At 39.1% G+C, this 20,887-nt stretch overlaps 11 protein-coding genes and 2 non-coding genes across 13 annotated transcripts; 6 read left to right on the forward strand and 7 right to left on the reverse strand.

Annotated features, from left to right (window-relative positions):
• Positions 1-444: 444 nt before the first annotated feature.
• rrp1402 (ribosome biogenesis protein Rrp14) lies at positions 445-1,212 on the forward strand (the record flags this gene model as incomplete). The annotated part of the gene is made up of 1 exon (XM_056181085.1): positions 445-1,212. One exon carries the CDS (start codon positions 445-447, stop codon positions 1,210-1,212), a length of 768 nt encoding a protein of 255 aa, XP_056036173.1.
• Positions 1,213-1,489: 277 nt separating this feature from the next.
• hip4 (histone H3.3-H4 chaperone, HIR complex subunit Hip4) lies at positions 1,490-2,452 on the reverse strand (the record flags this gene model as incomplete). Its single annotated transcript, XM_056181086.1, has 1 exon — positions 1,490-2,452. One exon carries the CDS (start codon positions 2,450-2,452, stop codon positions 1,490-1,492), a length of 963 nt encoding a protein of 320 aa, XP_056036178.1.
• Positions 2,453-3,145: 693 nt separating this feature from the next.
• On the reverse strand, positions 3,146-3,226 carry SOMG_20106. The gene is given in 2 exon segments: positions 3,146-3,181; positions 3,189-3,226. It is a non-coding gene; the product is annotated as a tRNA-Met (tRNA).
• Positions 3,227-3,790: 564 nt separating this feature from the next.
• dsc1 (Golgi Dsc E3 ligase complex subunit Dsc1) lies at positions 3,791-5,880 on the forward strand (the record flags this gene model as incomplete). Its single annotated transcript, XM_056181087.1, has 2 exons — positions 3,791-5,563; positions 5,608-5,880. 2 exons carry the CDS (start codon positions 3,791-3,793, stop codon positions 5,878-5,880), a joined length of 2,046 nt encoding a protein of 681 aa, XP_056036179.1.
• Positions 5,881-6,099: 219 nt separating this feature from the next.
• elg1 (DNA replication factor C complex subunit Elg1) lies at positions 6,100-8,918 on the reverse strand (the record flags this gene model as incomplete). Its single annotated transcript, XM_056181088.1, has 2 exons — positions 6,100-6,436; positions 6,478-8,918. The coding sequence occupies 2 exons, from the start codon at positions 8,916-8,918 to the stop codon at positions 6,100-6,102; spliced, it is 2,778 nt and encodes a 925-aa protein (XP_056036176.1).
• A 1,316-nt stretch (positions 8,919-10,234) lies between these two features.
• kms2 (mitotic and meiotic spindle pole body KASH domain protein Kms2) lies at positions 10,235-11,662 on the forward strand (the record flags this gene model as incomplete). The annotated part of the gene is made up of 3 exons (XM_056181089.1): positions 10,235-10,297; positions 10,340-11,074; positions 11,126-11,662. The coding sequence occupies 3 exons, from the start codon at positions 10,235-10,237 to the stop codon at positions 11,660-11,662; spliced, it is 1,335 nt and encodes a 444-aa protein (XP_056036177.1).
• A 653-nt stretch (positions 11,663-12,315) lies between these two features.
• On the forward strand, positions 12,316-13,680 carry rba50 (RNA polymerase II associated protein; the record flags this gene model as incomplete). The annotated part of the gene is made up of 1 exon (XM_056181090.1): positions 12,316-13,680. One exon carries the CDS (start codon positions 12,316-12,318, stop codon positions 13,678-13,680), a length of 1,365 nt encoding a protein of 454 aa, XP_056036169.1.
• Positions 13,681-14,032: 352 nt separating this feature from the next.
• cbp6 (mitochondrial complex III assembly protein Cbp6) lies at positions 14,033-14,405 on the reverse strand (the record flags this gene model as incomplete). Its single annotated transcript, XM_056181091.1, has 2 exons — positions 14,033-14,155; positions 14,223-14,405. 2 exons carry the CDS (start codon positions 14,403-14,405, stop codon positions 14,033-14,035), a joined length of 306 nt encoding a protein of 101 aa, XP_056036170.1.
• Positions 14,406-14,901: 496 nt separating this feature from the next.
• On the forward strand, positions 14,902-15,000 carry SOMG_20107. Its single transcript is given in 2 exon segments — positions 14,902-14,939; positions 14,957-15,000. It is a non-coding gene; the product is annotated as a tRNA-Leu (tRNA).
• A 303-nt stretch (positions 15,001-15,303) lies between these two features.
• On the reverse strand, positions 15,304-16,971 carry ndi1 (internal mitochondrial NADH dehydrogenase (ubiquinone) Ndi1; the record flags this gene model as incomplete). Its single annotated transcript, XM_056181092.1, has 1 exon — positions 15,304-16,971. One exon carries the CDS (start codon positions 16,969-16,971, stop codon positions 15,304-15,306), a length of 1,668 nt encoding a protein of 555 aa, XP_056035418.1.
• Positions 16,972-17,502: 531 nt separating this feature from the next.
• On the forward strand, positions 17,503-17,822 carry SOMG_02301 (uncharacterized protein; the record flags this gene model as incomplete). The annotated part of the gene is made up of 2 exons (XM_056181093.1): positions 17,503-17,743; positions 17,782-17,822. The coding sequence occupies 2 exons, from the start codon at positions 17,503-17,505 to the stop codon at positions 17,820-17,822; spliced, it is 282 nt and encodes a 93-aa protein (XP_056035419.1).
• A 227-nt stretch (positions 17,823-18,049) lies between these two features.
• rrp46 (exosome subunit Rrp46) lies at positions 18,050-18,825 on the reverse strand (the record flags this gene model as incomplete). Its single annotated transcript, XM_056181094.1, has 2 exons — positions 18,050-18,681; positions 18,771-18,825. The coding sequence occupies 2 exons, from the start codon at positions 18,823-18,825 to the stop codon at positions 18,050-18,052; spliced, it is 687 nt and encodes a 228-aa protein (XP_056035420.1).
• A 383-nt stretch (positions 18,826-19,208) lies between these two features.
• On the reverse strand, positions 19,209-20,594 carry afg1 (AFG1 family mitochondrial ATPase/chaperone Afg1; the record flags this gene model as incomplete). Its single annotated transcript, XM_056181095.1, has 1 exon — positions 19,209-20,594. The coding sequence occupies one exon, from the start codon at positions 20,592-20,594 to the stop codon at positions 19,209-19,211; it is 1,386 nt and encodes a 461-aa protein (XP_056035421.1).
• Positions 20,595-20,887: the final 293 nt, after the last annotated feature.

The raw sequence follows: 20,887 nt of genomic DNA on the forward strand, positions 1-20,887 counted from the left end.
TTTGTTTACAAATAGTTATAGTGAATGCATACGCTGCCTTTAAAAACAAAATACCGCATTACTCTATAATACACTAACCTACATAACCTTCTCTCCTGCTTTCCATTATTTGGGTACCTTTGCTCAGGAAATTTACAAATAACTACCTTCTCTTCAAGGAAGGTGAAGCTTTATTCGTATACTCATAAAAAACTGTTTTTATTGTACGAATTATTTTGGAATCGCATAAGGTCTCTGGTTGATACTTTGAAACTGAATACGACAAAGGCCATTACAGTTACGAAGATTTTGTAAATTTTGGATAAACTACAAAAGGACGAAGAATTTTTTTTCGTGAGTAGTTTGTGAAGATTTATAGTAGAAAAGTCTTTAGTGCCTTCGTTTATAAAATTCACTACCTCACCGTCTTATATTTGGATCTTTCATTGGAACAATTTCTTCATAATGAGTACCGGATCATCAAGGGAAGAATTGCAGAAGAAGCTTCACGAGAAACTTGATAAGTTTAGATCTCAAAGGAAGCTTCCGAAAGACACTGACCGAAAAACACTGGTTCAAATACGTAAAGAAAAAGCTGAACAAAGAGCGCAAGCGAAAAAGGGGGCAAAGGCAGCTGCTAGAGTAACTGAACAAAGAAAAGGCACTAAACCAGATGCAGCCTCTGAAGACAAAGAACTAGGAAGCTTGGAACACGCGGTCAACCCGACCACAGGAACGCCGGACATCACTTATGGAACACTTCTTCTTGGACAAGACAAGTTTACCAATGGCGAACTAAAGAAGTCTAGCAAACGAAAGGGCCCAACAGATGTTTACGGGGCCATGAAGCATTTGGAAGCGAAAAGGGCACGGGTCGAACAGTACGATGAAGAGAAAAAGAAAAAAATTGAAGAAAGTGATACCTGGCATCGGGTTTTGCTTCAAGCAGAGGGCAAGAAATTACAGGACAACGAAAAACTTTTGAAGAAAACCATGAAGCGGAAGGAAAAGGAGAAGAAAACCTCATCGATGGCCTGGCTAGAACGAAACAAGGCGGTACATCAGACAATGGCCCAACGACAGAAGAAACGCGAAGAGAATCTTCAGAAACGCCGAGATAGTAAAAAGTCCAATAAGAAGTCTGCTAAGAAGTCGGATAAAAAGCCAGACAAAAAGTCGGATAAAAGGTTTGATAAAAAGAACAAAAAGCCAAAGCCTTCTAAAGGAAAGTAAAATCAATAGATAATATATGGGTATCTGGGAGATTTGAGGATTGGATTATGGTTTTTTTAATGAAATGCATTTCTACACAGTTATTGAAAGAGTATACATGGTATAGGATCTATGGGCGATATTAGAATAGTATTTACAAAGTTTGCTAGTAGGGTAACTTGCTTGAAAAAGATAGTGGAAATCATATTTGTTATCCTAGTATATCGGATGTACCTACAATACACTCGTCTTGAACGTTAACTTTTCTTCAATGCTTGTCACATATAATATGGGAACTTTAGCTAGTAGGGGTAGAAGTGTCTGTACCAGGCTGTTCTGACGCTGGAAGTTTGTTTTCTGTCGTTTCATTTCGATTAGTAACGGACGCCGATTCTCTATCGGTCGTAGTAACTGCGGGTGCTTGGTGCGGTGGTGCAGTTGGGGAAACGGTTACATTGCTTAAGGTCGATCCTTTCGCTTCCTCTTTCTCGGCTTTTTTCGTCGATTTTGTACCCGTGGACGTTCTCCTAGACGCCTTTTCCCTTGGTTTGGTTTTTGTCTCTTTGGTCGGAGTTTTTTGTTCCTTCAATGACTTTTCGGTCTCTTTTTTTGTCTCTTTGTTCGTAACACTTGTGTTTGCTGAAACATCTTTTTTAGATCCCGAAGTGGAGGATTGCTTAGAAGCTCGTTCATGCATGGATATGGTTTGTAAAGGTTGTTCATCATCATTAGAATCTTCCTCTATTTTGTCAGTAGGCTTTCCACTTGAAGCTGGCTGATCGTTCATAGTAGATTGAGGAGTAGTTGGAGTTGGATTAGCGGCAGCATTGGAAAGGGTGTTTGATAACTTCTTTTTTCGTTTTGTTTTTTTAGACCGTTCAATCTTTACTTTATCGCCCTCAGCTACCAATGGTCCACTGAAAACAAAAAAACCGTCCTTGCTAGCAGCGGCCATTTCTTCAATGTATAACTCCGTATCATCAATGAATGGGTCATGTCGATCATAGTACTCATCCGCGTATCTTCTCTTTCTTCGTTTTTTGGTTGGTTCTGTTCCACCCTCTGCATTCGGTCCTCCTTGTTGTTGCTCATTTTCTCCATCTGATTCAGCAGAATCAGAGAGTTCGTTCTTCTTCACGTTCTGATTGATGGAAGGTCCATAGACTTTTTCGACTTCTTCGGCGAAATTAATATGAACGTTTTCTTTTCCTTGTAAAGGAACCTCTAAACACAGGACGCGTTGATCGTCGAACGGAAGCATTATTTTTTACAGAAAAAAAAACGGAAACTGAGTTTAAAAAGGCCAATCTGGATATTAGAGTGCGGATTGGGAAAAGGAAATTTATGATAAAGAAAAGACTTCCGTTGAATTCAAGGAAAGAGAAATACAAAATCTTACAAGCAGAAAGCAATGATTCTGCTTCAATCGACACAAATCAAATCTTAAAGAACCAATCTTGTCGAGTTACCTTGTTTCCACGTAGAAATCAAGCATTTGCTTCTGGAAGTGCACAAATCTTCAAGTACAGGGGAACTACAAATTACTATAGCTTTTTTCTATACAAAATGCATCAAGCCTATTACAGGTTTGTAAATCCAAATATCTTCATAGAGGTGGTAAGTCGTACAACTTTGAAATTTTCGTAATTGTTTGAAGGTGACAATTGTAGTTTGGTAGAAAATATAACAATGGATCAAAGTTCGGGTTTTCTTGCTTGTGAGGCGTAACGGCTTACTAAAACCTACCTACAGTAGTCTAGCGTGTTTATGTTAATAAACAAATAACATGTAGTGTTTTAGGTTATAAGTCAAGGCATGTAACAGCCTAGAGAGGAATTTGAAGAGTTTCTAAAGGAACTGACGGACAATGCAAAAACCTGCAATTTATCTTACAGTTTACTACCAGTGGAGTTATTGAATTAAAGAAAATAAATATGGCAAAAATAACTTATAATGCTTCTGGTGAGGCTCGAACTCACGACCTTCCCCTTTCATCTTATGAGAGGGACGCTACCACCAACTGAGCTACAGAAGCTTAGTTGATGTCCTGGAAATTGTTACAATATATGCATGTAAAAAACATTGTGAGCAGGTATATAGCAGAAATCAACCGTCTGTCTACGAAGGCAATGGGAATAAAATAGGTGACCGACCATTCGTGGAAAGCCTCAGTTGTAGCAGCAACCTGTTGTCGACATCATATTACCGCTGAATTCGTATATCCTCAAAATCGAGATGGCATTTTCAGTTTTGTAATACGGTTGTCTTTCAAGAGCAGGTCCTTTATATGTAGCCCAACCCGTCTTTAAAAAGAAAAGTAAATTTCATTATGATTCGTTTATTGACTTTACGAGCATAAACAAGAATTTGGATCATTAATATGCTTATAGTAAGTAATATTATTTAAGTTCATATGAGTTTTTAGATAGTATATATAAGCATATGCTTTAAACTGTGAGAATGCTTATTGAGATTAAGCTTTCGAATGAGCACTTGAATATACCTAGTGCCAAACACGGTTTGGTGAATTAAAAGGTCGTAGACATTAGAATTGTCATTCAGAAATACTAAACCAGGCTATTTCCACATTCAATGATACATGGATAGACGAGGGTGGAGGCCTTCGGCACCGGTAGTTATCTTACTATTGCTGTTCATATTTTTTGCTCCGGTACGTCGTCTTCCTTCTCGAAATGGGAATTCAACAGAGAAAAGTCTCGAAGCCGAAAGGAATTGGCATTCAAAAATTCAAAATTCGACGTTTTCGGAAGCTCCTGAGCAAGTGCGACAATCTATGACACTTCCTGAACAGGTGCTGTCGGCAAGAAACGCAATTTACAAGTCTTCCGCTGGTTCAGGCGCTAGTCATTTGAACCATACGTCCGTCGTGATAGGGGACTGGAAAAAAGTCTCCTACGATTCTTTTGGTAATGTTTCTCCCAATGTAACATGGCATCGAACATTACAAAGTATCATAAATTCCGAAAAAGGACAGTTCACAGCTAATCTTTACGAGTTTCCTGCAGCTAATTCAAATGACTTTTCGTTCATTATGAATATGGAAAATTTAAATGGAACTTCAGTATATCAACTAGCGTTTTATGGTGATCGTTTGGAGAAGGCTCACGCATTGCTGGGGGCTACAGAAGTTTCTCCAGAATTTCCAGGTGTAGATGGTATTCCTTGGCTTTTCCAAGACTATGCGGATAAGCCTGATTTGCCTTTTGATGGCCAAGAGCATTTTGATGTTTTAAAAAATAAATCTCTTGGAAGAATTGACGAAAGAATCGGTCAAATCTCACGTGGAGGATGGTCTCCATTATTATACGAGGAGGAAAGTGTTTCCTGTCGGGCCTACTTTTACGGATTTAACAAGAACACAGGGTTGAGTAAGGAGGCTCTTGCTGCTATAGAAAATGAATACTACCATCCCCAAGGGGTATCAACTGTGAAAATGCCCGATGTGTTGTTTTCTGGTCTTATCTATTCTCCAGATTGCAACGTTGCCTTTACAATTTCTAATTATAAAGGCCCTCGCAATTTTGTATTCGACGCCGGTTTGGTACGATTTGCTTCTGTCTATATCATTGTTATCTTTTGTCAGATATTTTTGCTATTACGACAGATGCGTATAAATTCACCTTCCTACGTTCAGCGTCTTTCGTTCATAACCATTGCTATTCAAGCTTGTCTTGATGCTTTTATTGCTATCTTCTTTTTAAGCATAAATGCTGTTATTGAGAGAGGTTATTTACCTTTTGTTTCTGTCGCTTTTCTTTCACTCATTCCTTCAGTAATGTTTACTATGCGGTATTTGGCGTTAATATTGCGTGTTCAAAACTCGAACTCTCCTCCGCCGCCGCCGCTTCCCCGAACCCAGAATAATGAATCCGCAATTGAAGATACTAATGAAGGTGATGATAATAACACAACGAACACGGAGGATACACCGCCACAAGCAGGTTTGACTCAGTATGAACGTGACCAACGAGATTGGTCAGCTGTTTGTCTTCGATTTTATTTTGTTATACTTGTTGTCTGTATTGTGTCTTTGTATTCCGCTTTTTGGCCCGTTACTTACCGATTTTATTTCATTTCTACTCTTTTGTTTACTTGCTACTCTTTTTGGGTTCCTCAAATTATTCGAAACGTCAAGCAAGGTACGTCGCGTAGCTTTTCTTGGGTATATATTATCGGGCTCAGTTTATCCCGTATGTATTTGCCTACGTTTATTTTCCTTTATTCTGAAACCACTTTAAAGTTTACTCCTAAATATACGTATGCCTTGGCTTTGGGTTTGTGGATGTCTCTCCAGGTTTTGGTTTTGTTTGCACAGGATACTTTAGGAGCCAGGTTTTTCCTACCAAAAAAGGTAAGTCTCTTTATTTATGGCCCTTTGCTAACTCATGCTTCTAGTTATTTCCTTCTAGCTCTACCTACGATTATCACCCACTTATTCAAGCTGGAGATTTGGAAGCGTTTATGCACGATGCAAACGTCTGTCCTATTTGCATGCAAACCATAGAACTCGTTTCTAGTGGCTCCACTTTGAACCCAGCTTCAAGGATTGTAAGGAGGAATTACATGCTTACACCATGTCATCATCTGTATCATAGGCAGTGTTTGTTGCAATGGATGGAAAGTAGAAGTATATGCCCTGTTTGCCGATGTCATTTACCGCCTGTTTGAATCTGTTCTTGTTATGGATTATATAATTAAAGAACTTACTATTAAATGTTCAATTGCGTTAGTTTTATGAGAAAAAAAGAAAACACGTAAAAATTTAGAAAAGACCTGCATTTCTGACTATAGTAACTATTAATGAATGATATTCATGATGCAATTCGATTAGATGTTCCTTATATCGTGTAAATATATATTGGTATATGCCGAGGGTAAATGTGACAACTATATGCTTTCAGAGGAAAGCCATGTTGATAGAATACGCCCTCCATCGATTCCTAAATATTGAAGCTTTTCATTAGTAAAACCAAGATTTCTCAAAAGTCGTGTACTTAAACCCCCAGAGAAATGGGAAGCAGACCTTCCCTTAGAGGACAACAGCAGGTTGAATGCATTCAAGCGTAAGCGATCAAACCTTGCCATCGCACGAACGTAAGGTGCAACTTCAGTAATCAGTATGTCATTTGTACGATCTATACTATTCGGAGGAAAGAAAAGGGAGGAGTGTGAATCGGAAAGGGAAAAGAAAGAAAGAGCATTATATACCTCATCTGGATCAGTTCTAATAACGTTAGTAACCTTTTCAAGTTATTATAATCGTACTTGTAAGATATCTTCGAAGCTAAGACACCCAAATAAAGGGGGACTCTTTTCAAAGGTGTTGGTAAAATTGTAATTATAGGCGAGTCTTTATATTCATACAGACCAAGCAAAAAATTAAGCATGGGATACTTTAATTGAACTTCGTGTAATTCTGGTGATGCGTTGGATTTTGAAGGATCGGTAATGATGGGGAATCCCGTCAAGTAATCAGAGTAATTCAATTTCACTCTGTCACGGGTATCTTGGTCAATGTCATGAAATGAGGCACTGTCATACAATAAATCATATGTTTCATATATAGAGCTCTGATTTGAGAAGCACGCATCTATTTGCGATAAAGAATCCGCGTATTCAAATGACTTGTTCAGTTGATTCAGGAAGGACTCGGAGTTATGGAAAGTTTGTGGGCGAGGGGGTTTCCTCCAATTGACTGTGTTTGGAAGCAACAGAATTCCTAAATCTCCGTTTTGTTCCTCACTGTAAGTTTGAAGGAGACTTTCTCCAGATTGTATTCTGTCATTGAAAATACCGATACCGTCATCAAATGCAGATACAGAAGCTTCTACAGTAGGTACATCTTGAGGATTGTTATCATCGTCACTTCTTAAAGGATCCATCGTATCAGTAAGGCACCAGAAATTTAGTTGCATCAGCATGCACCGTAAGTCAGGCCCCGATTTCTGGATCAAAGATTCAACAACACTCCTTGAAACAATAGCTCTTTCGGAAAAGAGTACAGAAGAAAGGTAATCCGCTAGTGCAGCCAAAGGTAGCTGTTGAAATTCAACAATATGATCTTCTTGCAAAAACAATGATGGAAGGAAATCAGTTTGGTTGCAAGTCATAGCAACCGGTCTTTTGGATTTTTCAATGAGTGCAGTAACGGCTTGCCAAAAACCACGATCTTCTTGAAAAATTATATCGACTTCTTCTAAAAGGATAAGTGTATTACTTGACTCTTTTTCTTTAGATCTTCCTACGACATGACTTTGAGTAAGCTCTCCAATTCGTTCTAAAAGCTCTCGACCAGAGCGTCGCATTCCAGGATGAATTTCTACAATCTGGAAATTCAATTCGTGACAGATGCCATAGATGGAAGCAGTTTTGCCAATCCCGTTAGGGCCAACAACTACCATCCAATTAGGACATTGTGAAACACTCAATTTTAGCTTTTTGCGAGAAGTCGAAGTAGAGTTTTCTTCGTCATCGGTAATTATATCAGGTTCAAATTCACTTTCCGACAAGGAATCGTTTGAAGATTTTTCTGAGGTTCGAGATTGAGTGGTGGAAGAACGAGAAATAGTAGCAGACTTCTCATTGATATGGGCAGGGGCCGCCGGTTTAGAGAGTTTGCATGAGCGTAACCAATCCTCAATTTTTGAAATACAGTCCGGGGAAGCACATGAATCCGATGAATTTTTAGGCGAGTACTTTACAGTCCATAAATAGTTCTTTAAATTGTTGTTAGCACTAAGTAACTCTTTGGAACTGATGTTGGAAATAACTTTTTCCACAAAAGGAAGGGGTGTGAATCCCAGAGATTCTGAAGCAAAACAGTGTAGTTTCTCCATTGTGGTCTGAATTATCTCCTGCTTCGGCGTTTCAATAACAGAAGAGTCAATGTCCTTTAATGCATGAGAGAAGACATCTGAGTAAGAAGGCAGAGTCAGTGAAGTAGATCTGTCGTTTGAATGTGATTTTTTTGAAAAGGGTAGTTTTATATCATCTGCATACATAGGAGGTAAAAAGTCGGTTTGAATTTCAGGACTAGGCCAAAGGGGGTCTTTGAGTTTTATCACTTTACCAGACTCGAGGTAACTTTTCAAAAACTTGGTTTCATCTTCTACATCGTCTGTTTGCTTTCGCTTTGTAGAAGTCGTAAAAAATGGATGGTAGGTGACATTCTGTGTAGAATTTGCTGTTGATGTGTTTGTCGAAAATGAAAACGAGCGTGTAGGCTGGACTGGTTTTGCTGAGGATGGTCTATCCAAATCCGACTCACCATTCTTAGTACTCTTCATCAAAGATTCTTCATCAACTGTAGATCCTTCACCATTAGAAAGCACCGAAGCCTCCACATTTGAGCTGGGTTGTAGTACTTCCTGAATTTTACGCCCAAGTGTCGCAGAGATATTCCATTTTACCAGAAAACAAGGTTCATCCGTCGTAGAGTCAAAAGATTCCTCTTCATAATCGAAAGCAGAATCTTTATCCAAGAAGCGTCTCATGTAATTTTGTTCTTTGTGCAGCGACTTTGCTCGACGAGGTCTACGAGCACCCAGAGAATGCGAGCGAGTCAGTTCTTTTTCATTTGTAGATGTAGTTTGCGGCATTGTTTGACGGCGCACGACCGCATTTTTCTCCTCAGATGAGGAGACATGCTGAGCATCAGGATTCGTGTCTTCTTGTGAATTTGCAGACAAATAGCCTACAATTTGCATAAGGATATAAATATTACCGCATAAGTACTATTGAAACAGTTGCGAAAATATCCTTAGCGATGGAACTATGTGAGTTTCAGAGGAATCCCCAAAAGTGGAAGAAGGTATCTGTTCCAACACGAACACAGTATACGGAAAATGGACGATAAACAAAGTACAATATAACTAAAAATAATTTTGAGTATTTTTCTAAATTCAATTCTAAAGGTTTTTTTGGGATTTGATCAGAAGTCTCCAGCAGCGTTTCTTTTATAACAAGAAACCCCCGGTTTGGTCACAGTTTATTCATATTCATCCTAAACTCTGTTTAAAAAAGGAAAAGAAAGAGTCCTACCAATTTATGAATGTCCTTTGTTATGCATGTTACACCTATATTCCTGAAAGCCCTATTAGCTAAAATGGTCCTTTAGAAGCCGATGCAAAACAGATTGCTTTGAGTTACGATTATAACTTTTCACAATTCTTTTATAGTTGCTTTGCATACGCCAGTTACCAGCTATTATGCCTAACGAAGGTTGTTTTTATGACTTAAGTGTAGACAGAACTGGTTGTCGAGAGCATTTTCATAGTTCAAGTAGTATCAATTCTTTCAGTGTACTGAATCAACATGACCGTTACTATTAACTGTCCGAAAGAGAGCTTTGAGACACAAATTTGGATGACTTTGGAATATCTTGCGAAGTCGTAACTTCAGCCAGAAAACTATGATGAAGTTTGGAACATGATTCTGCAAAACTAAAAAAGAGATTACATAAAAAGAAGCAGCTAGGCGATGAGGATAGAATGTTTACATGTCATGCCTTCAAAGGATAGAGTTACCATTCAGTGGCTAGTTGTTATACTTGTGGTATATATTGGGTATATGTATCTGCAATTTCCGATCTACTCAACTCATGGGCTTTGTCAAAGATATAAACGACCATTCGTCAAAATCCCCGTTGGCAGTGAATGGAAACACGAAGGAACACTTTGTTAAAAAGTGAATGGGAAGAGAAATTGGCTTTAACTCTATGAAATATTCTTCTCACTTTCCCTATATGTTTGTATTGACGGACAAAAGAATTCAAAATTCACGCACAACTAAAAAAATTTCGTTCAAGGATAGTTTTGCCAAACCAAAATATATATCAAACCTTTTCTGTCTCTTCTGCGTCTCTCTAGCTTTTTTGGTAAACCCTCAAAATATCGATATCATCCTGTTTTTGCATTTGTTTACAAAATAGTGATTCTGTTCAAGCTCACTATACGTAGGAGGAAAAGTGCTAAATGTAAACTTACCAAAGAATAAAACCAAGCAAAGGATTAAATAAATAGACATGGAAGAATATATTCCATTTGACGAAATCGTGCTACAGTATGATCCAAATAATGCAGGAAAAGTAAGGACAATGTGACTTATAACTAGGTTCTTACATGTGTAGGTTTCAATTCGTAGTTTTTTAGAAATCGTTGATGATATCGAGGCTTTACGCCAGCCTTCCTCCTATCCTTTGTTAGATGCTGAGCAAAGGCAGTCTGCAGAAGATTTTATTAAAGACAATGAAGGAATCGTGGTTTCGACGATCGAAATAAAAAACTTGTTTTATGAGTTAACAAGCCAAGATCCAGATCGAATCCCTATTAGCAAAACTATTATTAGAAACAGAGCAAGGAGTCGGTCCCATACTAGCTCAAACCCGTACTCCAAAATTTCAGAGAGGAGACGATTCAAGGATAATGACTTGAGCTTTCAGACACCACAAAAGGCAGTGCCAATGAGCCAATCAACCCCTTTCGCAGAGATTACAAACGCAAAGGATATTAAAAATAATATCTATGGGACAAGACGACGAAATGGAAATCAGGATGAGACGCTAGCTCAACTATACGAGCGTGTTCAGTCACAATCTGATCAATTGCGGGCTAAGGAAATTGAAAAGCAAGATTTAAAAGAACAAAATCAAAAGTTATCTGAAGAGTTAACGGCATCAGAGGAAGCATGTAAATCATGCTACACGCAAGCGAAAACCTGGGAAAAAAAGTTTCGTGAAACCCTCAAAGAGTCTAAAGAATTTTCGCAGCAGTTGGAGAGCATACATCAAGAATATGAAGTACAAACAGCCCACATCACTAGACTCGAACAAATCATTGAGGCAGTTGAGAATGAACGAATGACAGTATGTTTACATTCTATATCAAAGATTATACCCTAGTACTAACTTTATCAGGAATCTGACCATTTGCAAAAGACCTTGGACTCCAAAGCGAATATCGCTTTATTAGAAAGGAACCAACAGCTTGAATATCAACTGAAGATACTAAGAGAAGAATATAGTCAACTAAAATCTCGAAAAACTTCCTCTAATTTTTCTTTGTCGTCCCCACTTACGGTGAGTCCTATCTGTTATCCATTCCATTTACCCTCTTTACCTGTGTCTCAAAAAATGCAGGCCGATCCACAGCTCACAGCGAGCCTTTCCCTCTTGGCTTCTGAACTGGAGAGTCAAAAACAGTTACTACAAAGGTTCAATAGAATTAAGGAAACCCCTTATCAGGTTTCTGAAGTATGGAGTAATATGCGACAGCGGTTAACGAAAAATGTTATTAATTATCGGTTTCTACGACTCGCACTTGGATCTTTATTTATGTTTTTGTTTTTTCATCTTGTATATTTTTTCTTCTTTCGAGTCGGTACCATTCAGCAATGGCCTTTTGTGTATTGGCTTCCTTCGTTCGCTCCTGAAACTCAATGGTCTCCCACCTAAAAGTCGCTCTTTAATGTATATTTATAATTTCTTGTTTATCTCTTCCTCTTTTTATTTAATTCCGGCAAGCCTATTCTGTCAAACGCAGCGAAGTCTCTCTTTTTATGAAGGTCAAGTTCATTCGTGGCTTTTGGTTTTTGTATAGTAGTCACGTTTCACTTCAACCTTGGTACACTATTTTAAAAGTTTTTGGTATATAGTATATCTTTCGATAATTCGATAGGTGTCTTATAGGGTTATTTAGACTAAGAATATTTAAAATCCATTTTTAATTGAAAGTTATTCCCTCCTTACTGTTACTCTTGAAAGAAGATTATTCCTATTATGTTTAAATAAAGACGGGAGATATCAATTCAATAGTGAATGAAGCAAAAAAGAAATCAAGTTATGGTTTGTTTACCTAGGCAATTCGTTAAAGCTCACAAATCGGGTATATTTTTGCACCTCAGTATTTCAAGTACCTAACCTGTATAATATGCATGTAAACAGAACCAACTTATGTAGTTTTGATGTGTAATACAAAACCGTTTTGCTGTTGTTGAAAGTTGTGTTATCATTACTTATTCATCACTGAACCTGTTCAAGTATTACTTTTCACTACGTTGGTTTGGATAATTTTGGGAAATTGAAAAGATCCATCGCTAATTAGAATCATGGCTGAGAAAAGTGGATTGTTTTCGCATGTGATTGGAGATGTTGTAGAACGACCAAAGACATCAGGGTCTGCTGAATTGAAGACGAAGCAGGGTCATCCTGGGGGTTTCCCTAGTATACCAAAAGTATTGCCTAAACGCCATTCGAACCCTATGAGTTCTTTTAAAGAGCGACAGTTGCGAAATAAAAAAGCAACAACAATAGACGAACAAAAAGGAAGTTCTGATTCCCTAGGGATTAATGATGAAAACAGTGTTCGACTGGATCGTATGGACGAAGCTGAAATTTTAGAAGCACAGAGTGAAATTCGATCTACAATCCGCGACGATTTGTTAGAAATGTTGAAAAGCAGGCATTCAAAGAAGAAGAAAAAGGAGGAGGAACAACAGCAAGGAGCTTCTCCACAACCTAGCCCTTCTTACCTTATGGGCCAAAGTACAGCTACTTATGAGCCATCTCGTTTCCGATCAAGAAACATGGATCAGTCAAATTCCAATTTACACAGTGTACTTTCATCTGATGTCATTGAAAGCTCTTCTTCAAGCAATGATTCCCCGTCCAAGGACAAGAAAGTTGAAAAGTCAAAGACAGGAAAAAAGGTCACCTTTATGGATCCTTCAGCAAAAAACGGACAAAACCAATCTGGAATGCTTCCGGAAGAGAAGAGTCAGTTGGACATCGAGAAAAAGGGCGGTGTTACAAACTCGAAATTAGGCGAGGAGAAGCCTGGTTTAGAACCTTCAATGGATGAAACGGGAGATTCTAGGGATGTTCCTTTAGGACCAGAGCTGAACGTTCATATGCCAGAAAAACGAGTTGATTTAAATCCGGACGCCCCTGACTTTTATGAGCAACTACATGAAAAATATTTTCCCAACCTACCTGTAGATGAAAAACAAATGCAGTGGTTAAAAGACCCGAATGAAGAGGAAAACACATATACTCCTGAGGCAGAGGGTGTCCATGCGCATCAAATCCGGTTTGGTTTTCGCGGTGAAATCATCCCTCCTGGTAAAAGTCATAAAATCCCAGTCAGCGAAGGTCTCCATCATCACGGAGATGCTCCATCAAGTGCCGGGTATACACTGGTGGAATTGGCTCATTTATTACGATCACAATTTCCGACGCAGCGCTCCATGGCGATTCAAACTGTAGGCCGTATCTTGTATCGACTGAATTCAGAAGAATTCGGCGATATAATTACGCCGGAACTACATACGTTGGTGGAAGACACAAATATTCTTGATCTATTAATAGCAGCATCTGGGGAGAACGTTCGCCATATGACGGTTCGCTCGTTGGCCATTGAAGCATTATGGTTAACTTCGCAGAGCCAGCATGGATCAACTAGGCAAGCCGTATAATTTTAGAGAACTTTGATCCTTCACAAGGAGGAGTGTGGAGTTTACGAGATGTTTCGTGTTTTGATAGCTTTCCTGTTTACGTTTCAGATAATGATTTTTAGGAGGACCATGGAATTTTAGGTTGTAATATTTAATTGATTCAGTTTCTGTTAGTTTTATCAGGACGAAGTTGTTGAACTAAAACCATGTCCTATATGCAAAAAAAGCATCTTGTGTGAGCATACAATTATGCTACCATGAAAACAAGGTTAAATTTTTAAATTCTTATATATCCTAAACCATCAAAGGAACAAGAGAAAGAAAGGGGAGAGGCAGAGGGGTTATCAAATCTCGTAAACAGATGGCAATCTACTTAGTTGCTCTGAAACAATCGTTTAAACCAAGGGACTTTTACTTCTTTACGGCGGACCTGCTTGAGGTCTTCATAATAGTTGGGGTTGAATTGAGGCTTCAAGACATTCTTTTGGGGCGTAAACTACAATTCCGTGTTAGTTGCTTCTCGTCCATCAAATCACTTCTTATAAAACTTCCGTGTGCTATACCTCATTCCAATATGTGTTTTCCAATAACTTGTCAGCTGCATTTAATTGTAGTTTTCTATCTTCCGGGGAAAGCTTTTCGAGTTTGCTGCGAAATGTCGTATCCAACGCTTTAGGAAACGAAAGCCATGGACGCAACTCGTCTTTTGGCCAAAGGGAGATGATACGTGTTAAATGATTGCTCATTCTTGCAAATTGGATTCTTTATGGGAATGGCTTTTCAATCCAACTTCTTTTGCTCGTACATGTGAAACTTGGTGTTGAACCAATCGTCCTTCATTGATTTAGGTATTTCTTTGATGGAGCACCTTAATCATATTAACGAGCCTTTCCAACATTATTAAATCTCACTAACAAACAAACAAAAAAAAAATCTTGAGCATGGACATTCCTAGGGAAAGAAGTTCATCAGTGTCCTTGGATGGTGTAAGCTTTGCTAAATTTTTTACCAAAAGGAAGGATGCTTATCTTCAGTTTCCAATTGCCAGGCCTCTTTTCCAACTTTACGGCTCTGCCCTTCAAAACAGCGAAGCTATCAATGGCAGCCAAAGCCATTTGCTTCGTTTTCAAATCCCAGTCGAAATGCTTATACTACCGATGCAAGTTTCAGAATCTTTTTCTTTTTTTCTTTTTTGCAGTGATGTTGAAATATATAATCTAAAAAGTCTTGCTATTTCAACAAGCGGCGATGCCCGAGTGGTCTAAGGGGGCAGATTTAAGAGGCTTTACGCCTTGAACCCTGCTGTTGTAAAACGCGTGAGTTCGAACCTCACTCGCCGCATTATTTCTTTTTCGTTTTTGCTCCATTCAAATATGAACTCGTTCAACTGCCTTATTCCAAATCCTTGTACTGTAAGAGTATATAAGGGCATTCACTATTAGAAGTGTCTTATGGTTATGGTTTCGTTTTCTACTTGGCAGAGCTGCTTACAGACACAGATTCTTGGGTAGGGTTTAAATGTGCAACTTTTAGTTATGAAAATCGATTGCTATGAATGGAAAAGAGCGCGACTGGTCTATTCCTATAAGATCCTATTGAAAAAAGGAGGGGGTGGTGTAAATGTTCATCATCTTTGGGTATGTCTTAAACCTTTGCATCAAAACGTCCAAAGAGTCTTGCTTTGAGCCAGTCGAAAAGAACCAAAAATTGAGAGCGACCAGAAACCAATTGGTTCAAATAAGCAAGTCTCCAGAAGGTATTTCCCCAATTGCCGTGCAAAGGAAGAATCTTGTTGAAATAAGGAACCTTCAAATCAGCAATAGCCTTGTCGTGTCCAACATAAGCCATGGCACCTTGGTGGTTGTATTGGAAAGCCTGCAATTGAGTGTTGGCGAGCTCTTTCTTCAAAACAGAAAATTCTTGGTCAGTCTTCTTTTCACCAAGTTGCTTCTCCATGACTTCAATTCTGTGCTTCAAAGCATTGGCCTTTCCGGACTTGTTGAGATTAGCAGCTAACCAATCACCTTGCTGGTGAGCGACTTGAGCAGTGGCAGGCAATCCAGAGAAAGCACAGTCACCAATGGCATAGGTATCAGGCATACCCTTTACACGGAAGAATTCATCAATCATCAAACCTCTACGAGCACCACTTTGCTCTGGAATAGTAGACATCAATTGACGAGTCAAGTCACGGGCAGTAATACCAGCAGCCCAGACCAAAAGTCCGTAAGGAATGTTCTCAATTGTCTTGGAGCCATCGGCATTGGTCTTTTGGATAACCAATTCCTTCTCATTCACATCTTTCACAAGGGCTTGAGTCATGATGTTGATGCGGATATCCTTGAAAAGACCTTCAGTGTACTGAACTAATTGCTTGGTAAACATGGGCAAAACCTTGGGAGCAGCTTCAATAAGTGTGATACGGACTTCCTTGTAAAGTTCAGGGAACATGGTACGGATATCACTGTCAATGTAGTCACGCATTTCAGCAGCGAATTCCATACCAGTGGGGCCACCACCAACGACAGTAAAGTGCAAAAGACGAGAACGGTCTTCAGGAGTCAAAGTCTTGTTGAAACGTACTTGCTCCAGAGTGTTGGAAACCTTAGTAAATACCTTCTTGGCATCTTCAGCTTCCTTTAAGAAGCAGCCATGTTGCTTCACACCTTGAAGTCCAAAGAATTGGTTTGTAGCACCGACGGCAACTACCAAATCATCATAAGGCAATTCAGTCTCAACATCCTTGTTGGCGGGAGTAGTACCGCGGATAACAAGTTTCTTGCCCTTGGAATCTATGGAGGAACATTCGGCTTGATGGATAGCGGTGGGAGGGAGTTTGTCCTGCAAGAGGGATACTAAAGGTTCGGTAATACTAGTCAAACGCAAAGTTCCGACCGTACAAGAGGGAAGCATGGGGGTAAAAAGAAAGTGGTCGCGAGGACTAACGACAATTACATTGTACAAAGAGGTATCTATGTTCTTTAAGATGGAAATTGCACCCCAACCGGATCCCAAAACGACAAGGGTCCGTTTTGGAGAGCCTACAGCAGCGACGGTATTGGAAGAAGCGACGACGCCACGAAGGGATTGTAAAACAGCCACACCTGTTAATAAAGAAAGACTAGAGGCCACTTCCATGACTTCGCATAAGCGGGATCCCAAACTGGATCTCTGCATGGGTGCTTTTTCATTGGCGCGAATAGCAGTCGAAGACTGGAATGAGCGACGGAGCAAGATGGCATTCTTCTGCCATCCGGAAGCTCTTGCTAGCTTCAGCGCGCTTTGAGGTCGTAATCTTAATGAAGAAGCCATTGGTAAGTTCTTAAAAGTCAAGTTTCCGCGTCTCCGGAAAAGGAAGAGGTATAAGACCAAAGAAACGACAAGTCAAATAGAAGTTCGTAATAATAATATCAATCCAGTTTCAACCAAGCTTTCGAGGGAGAAAAAGTTCGTTTGGTTTTTTTCAGAAACTCGAAAGAAGTTTGAGCATAAACCTTTTCAATAGCCTAGTTTTTTTAATGATATATTACAAACAAGTTGTAAAAATCTGATTTTTCTTAATCCGAGATGAGAGGGGTGTTTGGAAGACTGCAAGTTCTAAATCAAGGCTCACGACGGTAAACAATTAAGGTACTGTAGTAAGGGTACGAAACGTCATACGGTTTCTTTGACTTGCTTATTGGAAAAACAAAGTACCAATAAATCGTTCTTGTATAAAGGAAATAGCAGGCCGATTTCATAGCGCGGTAAAGGTATTTACGGATGAAAATTGATATGTAAAGAATTCGTGTAATAAAGAGATAAAAGACAAGAAAGCAAAAAGAAGAAAGGTTTCAGACCTGAATGGCTTGTATGAATGTAAGAAATGTTCCTGGAAAGGCATGTGGAAAATTGACTCGAAACGAGAGTCCTCCTGCCGTGGACGCTTACATCGTGAAGCAGCAAGCTAGGTTTCAAAGTGGATCCAAGTTTGATGGTTTCATTTTCTTTCGTTTGATTCGTGGATTGACCGATGGTCTTTGGATCAGGCAAAACACATGGTTGTTGTGCTTGGTTGATTGTTTGAAGGAAACAGTTCATGCGAGTAATGCTTTACTTTCCATGTAGAAAAAATAGTTTTAGTATGTAGCATGCGTAGCAGTTCAACACGGCAAGAAGAGTAAGAGTTTGATTTGATCACGCAGCAACAGCGGTAGCAAAAGTAGTATTTTTTCTTTTTCAACCCTAAGAATCCCTATCCATTTCATTAATAGAATCTAATCATCGACAAAAGTAAAAGTAGTAAACAGAAATATCCAAAATGACAAAAAAATGATCGATGACTTGTGGATGTTTGTTTTGTCCAACAAGGAAACCACGTGAAATGCTATTATGCAAAATTGTGCTCTGTTTATTCTTTCATTTCCACGTCGTCTTCCCCTTGTTCCTTGTTGTCGCCAACGGATACTTCTCTGTTGTAAGCATTCATGAACAGCGTCTTCATCTCCTGAGTGATCTGATCAGCATGAACAGGCGACTTGTCTAAAACCAAAAAGAACTCTTCATCAGGAATTGTTCCGGAAGTTTCAACGAGAATTAATTTTTTCTCTCCCGTCGTCACACTGTAAGCCAAGGTGATAATGGAATGCATCATCTCTGTTGGTTCTTCTGCGGTCACATTCTTAGCCTCCTTCAAACCTAAGGGATCTTTCCAGTGGCATGTAATCGCACATGGAAGGTATTTTAGGGAAATACCGGCATCCAACAGTGCCAGTGTAGCTCCATTGATTGCAGCTGCAAGTGTATCCCGTGAATTTCCTTCCACCACCTGTATGGACACCTGAATCAATGTCCTAGGATAAGTGGTTAAATAGATGGCATCTTCTAAAAGACTAGATATTCTATTGGAAAGCATCCTTTCGAGTGTTTCAGAAGCTCCATTCATGGGTTGAACCAAAACCTCCACAGAAGCCTTGTTTAGTTTCTCATCACGAATTTTAATCTCAATTGGACCATTCACATTACAAATGACACGAGTAGATCCTTGTACAGTTAGCTAAAACACAGATCTTTTCATTCAAATTCGGTTTCCACCGTAAGCGGTTGGTTTTTCTGCTTCTTCAACGACATACCTTGTTTCCATTCACTGGATCCGTCTGACTGTGATAAAAACCCAATTCTATTCATGGTTTGGAAGAATTTTTGCTAAACACGCGTTGGAATCTGCAAATTTGCTCAAGTACGAACAGCAAACTTTCAGACAAATAGTGCTACACGCTTTTCTTCGTTAACAAATAAACAAATACTTGGGTGCTCACAAACAATCGAAAGGAGTTGTACAGTACAGGTTGAATTTCTATTGATGTTTAATGTTTATGTAATTAGAAACTCGAATCAGGCTACTTTTTTTGTTGCAAGTAGGGAACGCTGTTTTCTTCAATGGTAGAGAATTGATCAATTTCTATCATCTAGTTAGCATCGATCTCGTAAGTACAGTACAGAAAAGAAATCCTTCATGAACTAAAAACCAAAGAAACTAAAACTAAAAAGGATATTGTAAATCCTGCTGCTCATGGTTGTAACCAATCGCTCCTACGCATTTCTGCAAGTCGGCTGAGACAACGCGAAAAAGCGAAAACCTCTTCCACTCCTCCAAAATCACCATGATAATTGGATTCAGGGGCTATCATTGAATTTTCAATACTCTCGCTATAGTTCTTTGTTGTTTGCAAGTGCTTGTATCCTTCTGGTGTAGGGTAAATTAGATCTACGGAAACGTCAGCAGATAATATAATCTTGGCACGAGCATCGTAAGCGGCATCAATAAAATTGATAAATCTTCGAATAAGGTCTTTTGCTTCAATAGAGAGTTGGGGGATATCAGAAATAATAAATACCTTAAAGCGATTTGCTAGTGAAATATAATCAGCTGCACTTTTGGGTTCTCCACAAAGTTCCCTGAAAGTAAACCAAGCTGTGTCTTTACTAACTTTTGGAACAAGAATTGTTCTTCCAAAAACCTCTAATTGTACCTCGTGAGTGGGATCTGCATGAAGGTCACCATATCTTTCAAAAAAATTTTGCACTTTCTGTCTGACTTTTGTATCTTTAGCTGGATACAGATAAACATCATCGGTTTGAGTTTGGAGACGTCGATAATCGTTGGGACTATCTAGGCACATTACGTTTAAACTTTCATTCAGTAGATGGATACAAGGAATGAAGCTCTCCCTTTGGATTCCATTTTTGTACAAGTCATCTGGAGCTCGGTTTGATGTTATGAAGATAACGACACCATACTTTTGTAAGCATTCAAACAATCTTCGAAGGATGAGAGCACCCGCTACATCTGTTACCTGAAGCTCATCAAAGCATAAAACTGTACATTTGCTTGCAAGCTGAGCACTGAGATACTCGATGGTATCGACGCCATAGCCGTACACTTGTTTCAACTGGTGTGCCGACTGATGGATATGGAGCATGAAAGCATGAAAGTGGATGCGCTTTGAACGAGTAACATTGGAAGGTAAATTAGTATAAAACAAGTCCATTAACGCAGTCTTCCCGCATCCAACATCACCATATAGATAGATGCCTCTAGGTATTTGGGGAGCTATGAAAGATGATGGTTTAAAGCTGGAAGCACACTTGCTTAGCGTAGAGCGAAATCTGGAAAGCCACGTAGATCCTTCATTGCCTCGGGAGGGCAAATAGAAACTTTCTTTGGGTACGGGGGGTTGATTGTACGATTGTAAGTCATGATACAAACGATTGACAGCGAAAACCGCCTTTTCTTGGTGTGGATCAGGCCTCCACTTTCCTTCTTTAACTTTGAGCTCATAAGCTTCTTTTGGACTTTTAGAGGACAAATGACGAACAACTGTATGCTGTCGCGGTATCGACATGAACATGCCGCGCTGAATTTTGAAGAAAAAAGAAGGCCGGAGAAAAACCATTTTAAAGAAATAAGGTAAATTACTTCAAATTTGACAGACCAAGTCGTTATTGTGGTTAAATAGAGCCTGTGTCCGTTAACAGCCTTAGGTTCCGAAAAAACGCGGGTATTTGTTATTTTTTTTTTTTGTGAAGAGAAACTTTTATTATAAATGAACTATAGACATGAAGAACAATTTGTTAGTTTTTAGTTTTGGAGAATTCTGTAAAAAGAACGAATTCAGTATTTGGCAGGTTGCATCTATGCAGAATGTAAGTATCAACAACATTTGAACTTTAAAATGAGTTTGGGATT

This window comes from Schizosaccharomyces osmophilus, chromosome 1 (genome assembly GCF_027921745.1).
Source record: "Schizosaccharomyces osmophilus chromosome 1, complete sequence".
NCBI classification, from domain to species: domain Eukaryota; kingdom Fungi; phylum Ascomycota; class Schizosaccharomycetes; order Schizosaccharomycetales; family Schizosaccharomycetaceae; genus Schizosaccharomyces; species Schizosaccharomyces osmophilus.